The following is a 15,549-nucleotide window of genomic DNA, read 5'->3' on the forward strand; positions in this document are numbered from 1 at the left end:
AGAACAATTTGGGGATCCCTAGGTCTCAGGGTGCCACCCAGGTGGGTGCCCTGCCTGCTTCCTCCTGCCAACCCCCCCCCCCCCCCCCCCGTGCTGCTGCCACACACAATATGCATGCGCCTTCCTGTCCCCTCCCTGTGGATGCATCCTCCAGGAAGAGGGGAGGTGATGTCCAATGCCCTTGAGACTTTCTGCTCTTGTTTTTAAACACGTTCCATGTTTCTTGACGCTGGGAGCCCCAGGCTGCCTTGAGAAGCAGTCCCAAAGCACCAGTGTGACAACAGCAGGCCAGCGGTGACCAAGACCACCACACTGGCCCCGGCTTTGCTGCACGCCAGGCGCTGAGCCCATGTTTTTCCACAGTGGCCCGACTGTCTGCCTCGTGCACACCAAGGGCAAGCCGCTGGTCCATGTGCTCTCCAGCAGCCTTCCCAGGACGTCAATGGAGCACAAACCCCCCTCAATGTGGGGTGTCTTTTCTGCAAGATAGACACTCTTTTCACTCAACTAATCCTTCATTCATTTCTCCATTTGTTGAATGCCCACTGTGGGGGTGGAGGCGGATGCAGACACACGAGGAAGAAGCAGTCAGAACCCTCACCTCGCTGCAGCCACCGGGTATCGGGGTGGATGTGAAGCAGTAACCCCACTAAGACATGTGCAACCAGAGACCATGGGAGCTGTGAGGAATGATGCCGCCCTCTGGTTGCAGCGTGCCAGGACCATGGAACCACGTTCCATGAGGAAACCCGAGGCCAGGACTTAGGTGGATGACTCCCCATCCCCCATCACCTTGAACCCACAGTGTCCAGCAGACACTTCCTTCACTGGTGACACAGAACAGGGTTGCTGGTGCAGGGAACATTCTGGAAACTTGTGTGGTGGCTGCTTTTCGTAGGTGGGAGCTGAGAATACGGCTGTCAGCACAGAGCTTGGGTCCCCGAATTCTATGGGATGTGGGACCCCAGGCTGTAGAGTCTGGATGGCAGCTGGCACCCTCCAGAGACCCGTCGGCCTGGTGCATTTTGTGGGAAGCCAGTTTCAGCTGTGGTCATGGTGGTTGAGCCCACAGGGGTATGCAGCACGGATTGTAGCATCCCCAGGACTGGAATAGGGGACCACCCCTGAAGTCACAGCTCCGCCCCCACAAAGCAAGCATACTCCAGGCCTGATGGGTAATGATGGGGCGGCTACATCCCCAGCATAATTAGGACCCTTCCCGGTTCCTAGACCTGGATGAGTCACCATCCTAGAGCCCCTGGTACCCTGCGGTGCTGCATCCCCTCAAGGCCCAGTGCTGACCCGAATCCATAATGCAGATTTCCTCCTAAGCTACCCCAAATACATGCAGCAGAGATGTGCACCAGGGAGAGGAAAACCCTCGCTCCGGAGCTTCCACCCAAGGCAGATTCCCAGGGACCCCGGGGTCAGCTCCCAGTAAAGTCCTCTCGAGGATGAGCAGCAGGCAGTCAGCACCCCACCAACCCTCCTCCCCCCGCCCCATGGTCCCACACGGACCTCACCTCCTGCTGGGACCACGTGGGAAATGTGCGCGCGCCTGCACAGTTGGCTAGGGCGCATTTCCACGGCTCTGACCCGGGACGAGAGAGGGAAGGAAGTGTTTGCCTGCCGAGCGCTCCCAGAGGAAACTCCCGAGCAGTCTGGGCAGTGCCAACATCAGAGCCTGGGCCAAGGAGGGGGGAGTCCAGCCCCCGGCTCCTCCGAGATGGGCCAGATGACACCTCAGACATCAGGAGACCGTCAGCCCGGAGTGTGCCCTGTCGGGCTGGCTGGAACTCTGTCCCTCCTCTGGCAAACGGGTTGATGCCTGCGGGCCCTTCTGCTGGCCCCGAGGGCAGGAGGGTCGCCAGCCCGCGCATGAGAACTTCGAAAGCTGGTGGGCAGTATTGCGGCTTCGCAGGTGGACAGGTGGATAGTCCCAGATCCAGAGACCGAAAAGGTTAATGTCACTGCCACTTGCTCTCAGTGTCAGGAACGGCCCCAAGGCCTCATCCCCGTCCCTGAGACAACAGCTCTGGGGGCCTGTGTGCGCTCGTGTGCGTGTGTGTTTTTGTGCGTGTGTTTAGGCAAATGGGGGAAGAATCGCTTCATAAGGCAAAAGCTGATTATATTCATTTAATCTTTGTTAAAAGCATCACAAATGATTTATTGATTTTTAAAAAGGAAAAATAAGAAAGGATTTTTCGCGTCTTTGTTATGTGCATATACCAAGTATGGGCATAGCCCGTTCGAATGAAGCGTCGGCTGCCTGTGCAGACCACGCTGTGTCCCCAGCGCCTCGTACACCGGCCCGCAGACGTGCAGCACCTCAAGTGTGTACCCCGTTCCCCCACAGACCTACACGCTCATCTCTACGGTCATGGGCATGGACACACATAATGTCGTGTCAGATGTCGCCTGATTCCCGGACTCTTGGGTCCACACGCTCAAAATACTCTTCGTAAAAATAATGTAATACCAGAAAAACACAAATAACTAAGGGAGAAGAACCACCACAACCCTACCCAAGCAGGAGAGAGAATGAAGTCGAGTGGTCAAAGAAGGTCAAGGGGTTGTCACCCGCAGGCGCTGGTGAGCTGGGGAGTGGAGAGCTGTGGCCAGGGGACTCCATGCTGACCTTAACCTTGGACCTGGATGGTGCTGACAGGTGTCTGACCCTGTGCATCTGATGTCATGGGGCAGGTGGGGTGGGGGTGGACAGCAGGACATTGGGCTCCCGAAGTTCTCTTTGGAGGCTGCTAACGGGCTGGAAGGAGGTGGTGCCAAAGTCCAAAGAATCTCTTCCCACAGTGACCACACCTGCAACTTGTCCCTGGGTCCTCAGGCCCCAGCCCTTCTCTTGAGGGTCTTGAGAACAACCTAGAGGGTAACTTCTGGAGTGGGGCCCAGAAGCACCAGCTGGTGAACAGGGGGCCTCCTCCACCTAGCGGGTAACGTCCTGTGACCCCTTCCTCCCCACGGGCTCAGAGTCCCTATCTGTAACACAAAAGACTACGCGATTCCTGCGTGCGGGGCTGGGAGGCTGTTGCGGGTCTGAGGGTGCGTCCCTCGGCCTCCCCTCCTGCAGGCCACAGTCCCCTTCTAGGGCAGTGCCCTGCTAGGCTTCATTCTGGACTCACTAGGAGCCCGGGAGCACCTAGCCTGGGCTCTGGTGTCCCCATCCCCTAAGGAAAGGCCCTGGGCCAGGGAGAGCCCTGCTGGGAGGGGAGAGGAGGAGGGGTAGAGGGAGGCCAAGGAGGGAGGAGGGCCAGGGAGAGGCAGAGGGGTGGAGGGAGGGAGGGAGGGAGAATACTGAGTTCCGGTTTCAAGGCAAAAGGTGAACCCCCCCCCCCCCCCCCCCCCATATATTCACATGTGTAGACTGAGGCTAGTGTCCCTGATTCTAGGCATCTGTGAGTGAGCGGACTCCCTGCACCGGAGGGCAGGGGCAGGGCTGGTCCCTGGGGCACCTCGGCGGCCGGGGTGTTGCTGTATGACTTGGGGAAAGTCACTCCCTCTCTGGGCCTCAAAAATTTCTCCACCTTCAGAAGGAGGGGCACACTCCTAGAGGGCCCTTTGGCTCTGCCATCCAAAACCTTGGCTGGTCCCTGGGCTCCCACCCAGGTTCCTCCAACTGCTGGGAAGCATGGGACCCTTGGTGCCCCTGGGGCAGGGGTACTCCCTCCATGCCTGTGGGGAGGAGGAGACCTGGTGGGTGGGCAGAGAGTCTGGGGAGCACGAGGGTGGGGGCCAGGGGGGACAAAGCTGAGAGAGTGTTGGCTCCTCTGGGCCCTAGGTTAAGAAAAGGAGCCTGGAGAAGCAGAGGAGTGGCACTGGGCCCTCCAGGAAGGGTCCCCAAGCAGGGGGCTCTGAGAAAGCAACGCAGATGGCTACTGCCTGGCCGTTGAGACTAGAAAGGGGAGCAAACCCCCAAAACGCAAACAGCTGCCTAGAGAGGTATTTACATCATCTGCAGTTTAAAAAGAGGCGGAAAGAGAGAGGCATGGAGGGCTGTTTCAGAGAGCCTGGGGCAGGGGTCGGGCCTGGGGCAGAGGCTTTCTGGATTCAGGGGGACTCCCCAGGAAGGAGGCCATGCCGGGTAAGAGCCGCCCTCCCTGGGGTGATGAGGAAGAAAGCAGGACTCCTGTGCTGGGACAAGGCCTGCAGGGCCGCCTGACGGGCTCACCTCCCCCTAGGGAGGCCAGGCCTCGGGCTGGGACAATGGGCATCAGCAGCCTGTGGTCCACAGGGGCTAGGGGCAGAGACGAGCCCAGAGCGGGGTGGGGAGAGCGGGTGGCACCCAGGGCCTGGTGTCCAGGGGAAGGGGGCGAGGAAGGGGTCCTCAGGCCCCTCCCCGTGCGTCTTGTGGGCTGGGCGGGCGTGAGCTGAAGAGGGGACATCTGTCCCCCGTGCGTGGGGACAGCTGGAGGAGGTGGTGCTTCCGCAGGTCTCCGATGGGATGCGGGTCCGGGCACCAGTGCCCTCCGGGGCTGAGACGGCGCAGAGGCGAGTGTCCCGGGCACGGCGTCGGGGACATCAGCTCACCAGGTAGCTGTGCATCTCTCGGGAGTTGATACTCAGGACCACGCCGGAGTGATTCCCTGGGAGACAGACATGCCCGCCCGTGAGCACACGCGCCCCCGCCCCTGCAGATGGCGTGGGGACCCAGGGTGGCCTCAGCAGCGCCCGCAGCCAACCTGGGGGGAATCCCCGTGGGTCCGTGGATTCTTCCGGTGTGCGGGGGAGGGGAGAGGGGGGAGGTGTGCCTGAGTGCGCTGGAGGTGTGGGGATCTCCCTGTCCTGGGCGCCTGATAGGGTGGGTTCTCCCAGTGCCCTCCCGAACCCTGCACCCCAGCAGGCCTCAGGAGGTGAGGCCAAGGCCAGCAGATAGGCACCTGCACCACAGCAGGGAGGGCAGGGGGCTGCGGGAGGGGCTTGGGGGGAGGGGCTGCGTGGGGGCGGTGCACTGCAGGAACACTCTTGGGGAGGCCTGGTCCTGGGAGGGGACAGCCACAGGAGACCAGGGGACAGAGGCCTGGCCCGCTGGGGGACGGGAGAAGGCTGACCAGGAGTGGTGTCTGCCCGCTGCCTACCCCCACCCCAGGGGCACCAGGAGAAGGCGGCCCACAGTTCTGTGGCAGCTGCCCAGCTGCAGGATGCTGGACCCACGAGCCCAACCCGTTGGGTGAGACCCTCGTCAAGGCCCATCACCCTGCGGCCTTGGTTTTGTTATCTGGAACATGGGCATGGCGGCGCCGCCCCCTGCGGACTGCATGGGGATTACATGGGGAAAAGCACCTGGAGCATACTAAGTGTGCCATAAAAACAACCTGTTATTATGCCCTCATTGTCCTTTAGGAGCCTGACAGCAAAGAGGGGCCACAGGCAGGAGAGCTGAGCTCGGGTCTTCCGGGGACACCCCAACCTCTGCCCGAGCTTGGAAGGCCCTGGGTCCCCTGGGAGCTTCTGTAGCTGGTCATGGGACTGTGATACCACCTGCATGAAGGCAGGGACGGGGTTACGTGGGAGGCAGCGGGGAGCCCCAAGCAGGGGAGGGTGGCAGAGGGGGCCTTTGGGGTGCACAGGGATGGCACCCCAAGCCTGGGAGCTGCAGTGTTGGGGAGGGCACAGGCTTTGGAGCTGCAGAGATGGGCTTGAACCCGGCTCTGATCAGCTAAGGGAGGTGGCAGGCTGCGTGACCACTCTGAACCTCGGGTTTCTCATCTGTCCAGTGACCTGGCTCCTGGCAGCCCGTCAGCCCAGGGACCAGCATGCAGCCCACACTCAGGATATCAGAGTGGCTGCCATGTCCCAAGAGGGAACAGAGGCACCACCCCGGGGAGTACGACCGGCCTGGCAGATGTGGGAGATGAGGACCATTGTGCCACGGGGCACTAATGGGAACTGGGAGGGCCCAAGGAAGCACATGGGCTCAGGGATCCCAGTCCCTCCGCACCAGTGGGGCAACCTTATCTCCCTGCACCGGGGTGTCCTCGCCTCTGGAAAGGAGCCTGACTCCCAGGCTGGCCGACGTGGGACAATCCACGAGATGCTCACCGCACCCACCCCTCAACCCCGAAGCTGAGCAGAGCCACGGCCCCGTCAGCACAAGCTCCAAGAGACCTTGGAGGTCCAGGAAGCTCCCAAAGCCTCAGTTCCCCGTCTGGGGACGTGTTGTGTTCCTTATACAGTGTGGCCTGGGCCCTCCTGGCTGCAGGTGCAGACTGTGTCCCCTCTCCTGAAGAGGGACAGACTCTGTGGTCACCTCCGCCCATGTAGCGTGACACAAGTGACAGTGGTGACAGTCATGGAGGGTGACATGGCTAGCACCTAGCTGGCTGACTCTCTAGGGGCCCCAAGGACATGGCCGTTACTCTGTGTGGAGTCCAAGCCACATGGAGAGGCCACAGCAGATGTTTGCAGGGACAACCCCGCAGGTGACACTGCTGACCACTGAGCCAATGGCCCAGGCTGAGCCTGGAAGCCCAGAGGGGACTCAAGCCAGTCAGTGCCACCTCAAGAGATATGTGGGGAAGAGGCGCCGGGACATGCAGGCAGACCACGGTAACAGGGCACCATGTCAGGGTGGTGGACACGCGTTCACACAGTCATCGCTTCCAGTGACCAAGACGCCTTCCCCGGGGTGGGGTTAGCTGGACGGGGTGCTCCGGGGCCACGTGTCCCCAGGCTCCGATCGAAGCTCCGGTCATTCCCCCATCAGACGGAGGGGACACAGCGCCACCGTCTGCCTGGGCTTCGTCCTCGCCCTCAGCTGCCCAGTGCCGGCCGGTGGGACCCACAGGAGGGTGGGGAGGGGGTTTTCAGGGCGGGCGTTACCTAGAGTCTGCGAGTCGAGATCATCATCTATAAACTCCTCACCCTGGATGGCGCTCTGGACGGCCTGGCTATGGCTCACGGGGCTCGTCATTTCCTGCTCCTTTTCATTGTGCATCTGGGCATACACGGTCCTCCCGGGGCGTTTCCTGCGGGGTGGAGGCCGGGCTCAGGGGAGGCTGCCCGGGGCCGAGGCGCCGGACCACTCCTGTGCACAGGGCAGACAGCGCGCCTGGATCTGCTCTCCTGCCCCATCTCTGCTCCAGACCACCTCGTCCAGGAAGCCCTCCCTCCTGCAAGCTCCTGTAGCCCCGGGGTTTCCCTCAGCCCCAGGGCACAAGTGTGCATCGTTCCCTCGGGGACTGGACTGAGGTCGTATTGCAGGGAGGGGGTGTTTCACTGTCCTTTAGTCCCCGTCATGCAGCATCTGTGGGAGAGCAGTGTCCCGGGCTCTGAATGGGTGGAAGGGCCAGGGATTCCCGGGGCAGACGGGATGCCCGCCCGGGTCTGAGAGGGACTTGCTGAGTCCTGCCCAAGTCCTGGGGCTGTGTGGTCTCAAATTCCTGTCCCTCCAGGGCACAACCTCCTCTGCCTGTGCTGGGACTGGGCTTGGGGTCGTGGGGTCCGGTTCCCCTGCTTCTGATGCCTAGGTAGTCTGAAACCCAGAAAGAGCCCACAGTTGCCGAGAAGGAGCAGGCTTCCTCTGACGCCGTTCGCCAGGCCCCGCCTGGTGCAGGGCGCCGACGGCTGAGGGTGACCAAAGGGGTCACAGGTCACAGGTCAAAGGGGTCACAGGTCACCTCCGGCTGGAACATGCACGGGATGACTCGTCACCTCCAGAACTCACTTCCCTCTGCTGCGGCTCCTGTACCCTGGAAACCCCTGCCCCTGAGGGATGATGAGAGCCTTGAGTGGCCTTGAGCCTCGGAGCCCCTGGGGCTGTTTGTGACCTTGGCTGAGCCCCGCCCACAGGGATGCTACAAGGCCAGTGACCGCCCAGCACTCTGGGGGTGCACACTCACCCCCATCTGTGCTGTGCTGTTTCTATGGCGACACCCTCCCCTCCCAAGGGAGCACAATCAGTTCACTAAGAACACTCACCATGCCAGGCAGCAGACCAGCACGGACACCCTCACCCCTGTCCGGGGCACCTTCGGGGCCCACTCAGCGTCCTCCCTGTCCTCCTCCCCCCCTCCCCTCTCTGCTCCTCCCTCCTCTCCTCTCCTCCTCCTCCCTTTCCTTCTGTTCTTTTTCTCCTTCCCTTTTCCCACCCCTTTCTTCTTAGTCCCCTTTTACAGATGGGGAAGCTGAGGCCCAGGGCAGGGACAGCCGCGGAGCTGGTCAGCGGCAGGCCAGGAGCTGGGCCCTGGGCACGGTGCTGGCCCGTCCCCGAGGTCTAGAGGGGCCTTGCACGCAGACTAAAGAAAGGGTACTCTGGGACAGAGACCCGGACAGGGCAGATATGGCTGAGAGTCTCTCCTTTCTTGTTCGTCTCTGCAAATATCCAGAACGCCAGGCTCCCCCACACACTTGCATGATACGGGAGGGGCTGGCCGGATGCTTGCCCTTAACACCGCAGGGAGACCCGGTGCACCAACTCCACAGGGCAAGAAACCGAGGCTCTAAAACAAGTCCCGCTTAGCAAGGCCACACTCCAGCGGCCTCTGAGGGAACCTGTTGGAACAGCGTGAAGTAGTAAGAAGGGAGTGGGGTGGGGAGCAGGGATGCCCCTTCTCAAAGGGTCAAGTGCATCTCTCATCCATCTGAAGACCTGGCCATTCAGGGGGTCCTGGAAGGGGTCTGCCCAGCCTGGGGTGAGCAGCAGAGTGGACACCCGTGGTTAAAGTCCTGGGCTCTGTCCATACCAGCTGGAACCTGATGCTGTTTTGGGGTCGGGACGAGGGCCCCAGCTTCAGCACTAGGGATCCAGCACCAGATACCACTTCCTAGCCGTGACAAATCCCACTTTCCGAGGGGCCTTCCTCTAAGGCGGGGTGGACCTGGGGGAGATAAGGCCGGGATGCTGGCAGAGAGGAAGGTGGGGTTGGAAGAAGCTTGTGGGGTCCAAAGCAGCTGTCTCCCACCCACTTCTGGGGCTGGGACCATTCTGTCTCAAGCCCCCGCCCCTTGCCGCCCCTGCCCAAGGCCTGACCTCACGCCCGGCCTGCCAGGAGGCCTTGCCTTTTGAACTTGTAGAGAATGAATACGCCCACCGCGAAGAGTCCGATGACCAAGAGGACCGCCACTGCCCAGTAGCCACCAGCGCCTCCAAGCCTCTGAGAACCTGTAAGGGAAGCAGCTGGTGGTCGGGATGGGGAGCATCCCTCCCCAGCCCCGGGCTCCTAGGACAGGGGGTAGTCTGGCAGGTTCTCCAGGTGTGGCTGAGCTATGCAGGCTGGTCTCAGGGGAACCTCAGCCCCAGGGCCGCCTGGACTCCCACCGTGTACCCGTGGGCCCCGGGCCTTCCTTCTAGAAGGTAGACAGAACATTCCTGTGCACAAGTTGGCTCATGTGTGGCGAGCCCGCCACGTTTCCCAACAGGCACCAGGTCTCCAGAGCGGAGGGAAAGTCCTCAGCATCTGCAAACATTCTTGCCCCAAACAGGAAAGATTGCACATGTGACTGGAGAGGACAGTCCCATGGTGGGGGCAGGAGACCAAGGTCAAAACCTAAATGTCTGCGTGAGGGAAGCCAGAGCTCTGCTCTGCCTCTGTGCAGAGAGGAAGTCCCTTGGGTCTGACCCGGTGGTCACTGGAGGCAACCACCCAGCCCGAGGGGCCCTCTGTCCCCAGTCCCTGCAGGAAGAGTGTCACCTGTGAAGCCGGCTGCACGCCTACCCTACCCTGCAGGGGAGAGCCCCTTACCTGTGTCCATGTCCCTCATGGCCACCAGGACCCGGACCCCGCCCCGCAGAAGGAAGCTGATCTTCTGTGCCTTCAGCACCTGCTGGATGGCGGTGAGTCTCTGAAAGCAGGAGGGGGGGAGTGAGGAGGGTCCTCTGGAACCCACTGGAGGGAGCGGAGAGCTGGGCGAACATCCGCTCTGACTCTCCAGAGCCAAGGGGTCGGGGGCCACTTGGCCTCCTTGGGTCTCAAGGAAGGTCTCTCCTCCTTGGAGTGACCTCTCCTCATCTGTAACATGGGAATGCTCGCCCACCAGCCAGCTTTCACCAAAAGTGGACAGTGGGTTAGAAAGGCGACCCAGCAGGGGACTAAAGCCTCTTATTTTGGTCGGGACCATAGAGTGTGGCAAAGCTGGGGAAACCAGTGGTGCTCCAGGAGGGCCCCCAGGCCTGGCAGTGGTCCGGAAGGTTTCTCAGAGGAGGAGGACCAAGAAGAGAGCAAGATGGGGACAGGCCAGGTGACCCAGGCAAGGGAGTGACCCCACCAGTGAAGGAGAGCCAGCCCAAGGGGTGGCTGGACCACGGGGTGGGAGAGGCAGCTGGCTTGCCGTCTCACGAGAGGGAGCTTTCCCAGGGCTCAGAAGGGAACCAACCAGCCCTTGTAGGTGCTCAGGGCTCATTCCTCCACACAGGCAGATGTTGAGGCCTTGGGGAAGGGGGCCTCCCAAGAGCTAGTGGTCCCTGAGCACCTGCTCCCAGGTGCCTTGGGCAAGACATTCCCAGGGGCCAGACTCAGCCTCCATGCACAGCGTTTTAACACCTGGCATTCCCTGGAAAAGAGAAGTCCACATCCGGGCCCGGACAAGCCAAAATAGCCCAGATTTGAAGGATCTAGGAAGACACACAGCTCTGTGCTGCGGGGAACGCCAGCACCTCTTTGTTTCGGGGGTCCACGTGAGGCTTCAAAGGAACACCTCGTGGGAGACCCCCAGCCCCGTGCCCAGTACCTGGCACCCAGCAAGGGCCAGGGGCCTGCCGTGTCATCCGTGGCAGGGACGAGTCCCTGTGACTTTTCACCGACCCAGGGCCGGCGGCTTACTCTCAGCACTCAGGACAACGAGGGTGGGGGCGCCCATCTGTCCCCTCCTCCGTCTCCTTCCAAATCTCTCCTGAGCGCCCACACCTGACTACTGCAGAATTAGTTCATCTGCCCACCAACTTGGCGGGCAAGAGCGAGGGGAGTCCCCGAGCCCCGCTGTGCCTTCCCCAAGCAGTGCTGAGCCTCTGCAGTCAGCTCCCTGTCTGAGAAATGGGTACAGTCACTCTCCATCGTCTGCCGTCCTACCCCCAGAGACACTGCATCAGCAGGGACCCCCAGGGCCCAGTGCAGTTGCCCTTCAGGAAATGCTGGGGGTCAGGCCGAGGCAGTCATGTGTCAATCAGGAGGCAGCCTGGGTGTGGCAGGGTGGCAACCAGAGCGACCTTGGAGCTGTGTCCCCTCCAACCTTCCTGATGCACCTCCCACCAAGCTGTAGAAGGAGACATGCCGGGGCGCCTGAGTGGCTCAGTGGGTTAAGCCACTGCCTTCGGCTCAGGTCATGATCTCAGGGTCCTGGGATTGAGTCCCACATCGGGCTCTCTGCTCAGCAGGGAGCCTGCTTCCCTCTCTCTCTCTGCCTGCCTCTCCGTCTACTTGTGATCTCTCTCTATCAAATAAATAAATAAAATCTTTGAAAAAAAAAAAAAAAAAGAAGGAGACACGCCTGCCCAGTCCCCGAGGTGCCGCAGGCCTTGCTCTGTCTTCCAGAAGGCCTCCTGGAGCATCCGTCTCAGACTAGTCTGGGAGTAGCTGAGCTTCTGACTTTTTGTTTTGTTGTTTTTGTTTTTGTTTTTGAGATAACACGTACTTCCTTCAAGTGCACAATTCTACTGTTTTTGGTCTATTTGCATCTGTGCAACTATCACCGCTGATTCCAAAACATCTTCATCTTTCCTTCCAGAAACCCAGTGCCTGCCAGCAGCCCCGCCCCCTGACCCCCAGCAACCACCTCCACCTTCTGCCCCCAGGCCTTGGCCCAATAAGGACATTTCCCATCCACGCCCTGGCGCAGCAGGTGGCCTCTGTGACCAGCTTCCCTCCCTCAGCACCCCTTCTGTGGGGTTTGTCCAGATGGTACAGGGGTCAGAGCTCCCTCCTCTTCACGGCCGAGTAAGAGCCCGTGGTATGCGGGGACGCATCTCACCCAACAAGGCCTGTGGAGGCACATGTGGCCACCCCGGCTGCGACCCTCCCTGTGTGCATGCATGTGGACGGACAGCCGTGTGCTCCCATGTCCGTGCCGCCTGCTAACTCTGCCTGTGGTTTCGGGGAACAGCTGACGGCAGGCTCAGCCGCGCGGGAGGGGTCCTGGTTCTGTACGCGACCTAGAGTACCGTCGGTTTCGGGAAGAGTGACAGCCATCCCGGGGGACGTAAAGAAGCTCCAGCTTCTCTTGGGGTCTCCACCCCATGCCTGGCCTGGCCCTCCAGGTGAGGGCTATTACTCAGAGCTGAGACATGGCAGTGAAGATGTGTGCAGACTTGATGGAGGCTGAGTTCTGCTCTGTCCTGAGACCCGCGCCATGGGAGTCCACGGTTCTCCCTGTCAGCCTGGGCCGTGGTGACCAGCGCCAGCCAGCAGAAGGGGAAAGGAGATGGCGCAAGTCCCCCTGTGGGGCAGTCCGGCCCCGGGTGCCCTTGTGCCTCCCCAGTCCCCAAAAGTGACCTTGAAGTCCATCTGGGTCCCATGGAGGAGGGCCAGCCGCCTGTGTCGGGCAGTGACTTGCGAGAAATGGGCCTCTCCGTGATGATGAGCCGCTGAGACTTCTCCCCCAACCCCCCAGCACTAGGCCTCAAACTCTGGGCAGTGCAGAGAGAACCTGGGACCCATGGCCGCAGGGATACCTTGTCACTGGTGGGGCTCCTCTTCCTCGTGGGCCTGGGAGGGGGCAGGAGCACATGCAGGTCGGCCAAGGTAGGCAGTCCTGGCTTTACCACCGTCACCAGGAGCTCCTCAGGGACGCTGGTCTCCTGTGGGGACACAGACGCGCCCCTCTGAGCCACCTGCCTTCTCTGTTCCCTGCCGTACTCCCGGGGCCTCAGGAATACCCTCTCACTCATCTTGGCCTGGCCAAGTCCCAGCTATCTGTCCTGTGAGCTATTCCTGACCCCTGAACATACGGGGACAGCCCCTGGACCCCGAAGCACCACGTTTCCCCTCCTGCAGCTCTCCTAGTCCCTCTGCCCTGCCCCCACCAACACCAGCCTCCTCTGGGCCAGGCCTTCCCCCTCTAGTCCATTCCTCACACCGTGGCTGGAGTAAAGGTGAGCAGGCCCCTCTCTGGCTAACGTCATCCCAGACATCAGGGCTCCTGACTATACAAATCCTTCAACCCATGGAGTTCAGCTTCCAGAGGTCCCTCTGCCTCCTGAGAATCCCACTCTCTGCACTTTCATCTAGCGAACTCCTATTCACTCTTCAATGCCCAGGAAGGTATTACCAGCATTATTAAGAGACTAAGGGGAGTCACGGCCAGAGAGAGCCTCGGCCTCTGGCAGCAGAGATGACTCAGGGTGGGCAGAGCTCACAGAGATACCTTGGTCCCGCAGCGAAAGAAAGACCAGCCCCCTCACTCTGCCCTGCCTTCCCACCCCCCACTTCTCCTGGGTACCCGCGGGGGCAGGGGGCACCTTGGACAGCAGCCGCGTCACCACCAGGCCGATGTCCTCTCTCCACTCAGGGGTGTTGGGATTGTGGGCATCCAGCTCCTTGGAAAAGTGTAGAGCCACCACCTGGAACTGGTCTGAAGAGATGCAGAGATGGGGAGCCAGTTAGCCCTGGGCAGCAGGGCTCTGTTTCCCGGCAACCGCCAGCCCCAGATAGCCTAGGACCACCCAGGGTCAGACATGGCAGCTCGCTTTTGGAATATGAGAGTCCTCCCTGTGCTGGCAGCTTCCCAGGCAGGGCCCACCTCACTGACTGGCACCAAGGAGTGATCACTGCAGCACCGATGACTGCTGAACGGTGCCCCCCTGGGGAGGGAGGGCTGGGCGCCTGCACCATGAGATCTGCCCTTTCGTTCTCAGGGGCACACATACCCCATGAGATTGGGCTTCCTTCTCCCAGGGATCCATGGACTTCACTGGGCTGATCTCCCCACCAGAATAAGAGTCCTACGAGGGCAGAGGCCCTACCTTCCCTTTCCCGCACATGTCCCGGGGTTCCTGGCTCAGAGGCCCACTCCAGAGCCACCTGCCAGTGGTGGCACTTGGGGCTCACTATACTCTCCACGTTCCTCCTGAAACCTGGGTTTCCCACTTGGGAAACGGGAGAGGCTTTGCTGGGATTAATGGCCCGAGGGACAAGTGCTTCATGAGCAGAACTCAGCATCTCACAGAAGGGGGGGTGCTATTCCCGAGCTCTGGGCTCAGGACCCTCTGTGCACGTGTTTGTGAATGAAGGAACAGCCACGAGCAGGCCTGCTAAATATTTAACTGATGGCTGTTGTCCATGGGCAAGGCTGTTCTCAAAGCCACATGAGGTTTCATTGGTGGGCTGAGGAGGGCCACAGTGCACTGGGTGAGGGGTGGGGTCTCTTCCATGCTTATGATGAATTTCCTATGGTAAATGTCTCCCTTGAGGGTCTAGGGACCCCCAGTGAGCACAGAAAATGGGGTGCAGATTCAGAACTGAGTCTCCACAAAGGCTGAGTTAGGGGGCTCAGGTGACAGGTGGCAGAAGAGGTCAGGCTCCTGGGAGGCATCACTGGGTCCCCTTGACAGGTCACTCAGCCATCCCCTGATCTGTGCTGTGTGAGGCCCATGAGTGCCATGGACTCAGAGATGTGTCTGTGTTCATTTTACAGACGGGGGAAACTGGAGGCCCGGGGAGCGTCTGAGCAGTGTTCACTGGCTCCTCCCTGAGCCTGCGGCTGCCCCGCATTTCCAGGGCGTCTGTGGCTTACGTCACCTAAGCTTAGGGCCCCCAGAAGGGACGAGACGCACAGCACACCCGAGGAGGGGGCTCACCCAGCACGCGGACCACCGTGGAGTCCTGCAGCACTGAGCTTCCACAGGCCGCCTGCACCGTCACGCGTACGTCCCCTGGGTCTGCAAACCGTGTGGTCACGGAGTTCTCCAAGGAGAGCAAGGGCTGCAGGCGACATGAGTGGGGGTCAGGCCCGGGGATCAGGGGGCAGCCCCACACAGGACAGCCGGCTGCCCCACTGCCTAGGACCTCACCGAGAATGTTCAGACTCCCCTGCTCTGGTCAGAACATGTGGGCAGCATTGGGAGGCACGGGGAGGGCCCCCACCCCCCACCCCCAGCCATCAGCTCTAAGCCAATGCAGCCTGGACCAAGTGTCCCAGTGTACCCTTCCTTCCAGACCTGCCCGAATTGCTGGGCTCGAAGTAGCTGAGCTGTGATTTGAATCCAGAGCCTAGCAACTTCCTCAATCCTCCACATTCCAGAGAAACACGACCTGGGGCCTACCACTCCCCCCAACCCAGTCCTCTGCGTCTGGGCCTTTAGCCACTGTTGGGTCATTCTGCATGGAACGCAGGGCAGCAGCCCTCTGAATGAGGGAAGGACAGCCCTCTATGGGTCTTGAGGACCTCAGGCTAAGGATGGGCAGCCCTACCCACAGAGACCTTCTAGGCCTCCAACTGGCCATTGTCTGTGGCTCCCCACTGCTTCCAGACACAATTTAGGGCTCTGGGTGAGGCCTCTGACATCCGGTCCAGCCCCAAGGGTCCCCTCCTCCATGAAGCCTTCCCTGACCATACCCAACACCCAGACTAGAAACAGCCGATCTTCCCTGGCGCTCACAGCAC

The 15,549-nt window shown here is 61.0% G+C and overlaps 1 protein-coding gene across 2 annotated transcripts in view; it reads right to left on the minus strand.

Annotated features, from left to right (window-relative positions):
- Positions 1 to 2,123: 2,123 nt before the first annotated feature.
- SORCS2 (sortilin related VPS10 domain containing receptor 2) overlaps positions 2,124 to 15,549 on the minus strand; it is a 420,811-nt gene continuing 407,385 nt past the window's right edge. Inside the window, exons 21-27 of one of the 2 annotated variants that reach the window (XM_059380324.1) lie at positions 14,744 to 14,867; positions 13,406 to 13,518; positions 12,620 to 12,745; positions 9,699 to 9,798; positions 9,016 to 9,118; positions 6,880 to 6,983; positions 2,124 to 4,601 (exon numbers count right to left, since the gene is read on the minus strand). In XM_059380324.1, the coding sequence (XP_059236307.1) occupies positions 4,537 to 4,601; positions 6,880 to 6,983; positions 9,016 to 9,118; positions 9,699 to 9,798; positions 12,620 to 12,745; positions 13,406 to 13,518; positions 14,744 to 14,867 (735 nt within the window). In that variant the 3' untranslated portion in view covers positions 2,124 to 4,536. Of the gene's footprint in view, positions 4,602 to 6,837; positions 6,984 to 9,015; positions 9,119 to 9,698; positions 9,799 to 12,619; positions 12,746 to 13,405; positions 13,519 to 14,743; positions 14,868 to 15,549 lie in introns of both variants that reach the window. The other variant, XM_059380313.1, reaches the window with a different exon arrangement.

This window comes from Mustela nigripes, chromosome 1 (assembly GCF_022355385.1).
Source record: "Mustela nigripes isolate SB6536 chromosome 1, MUSNIG.SB6536, whole genome shotgun sequence".
NCBI lineage: Eukaryota > Metazoa > Chordata > Mammalia > Carnivora > Mustelidae > Mustela > Mustela nigripes.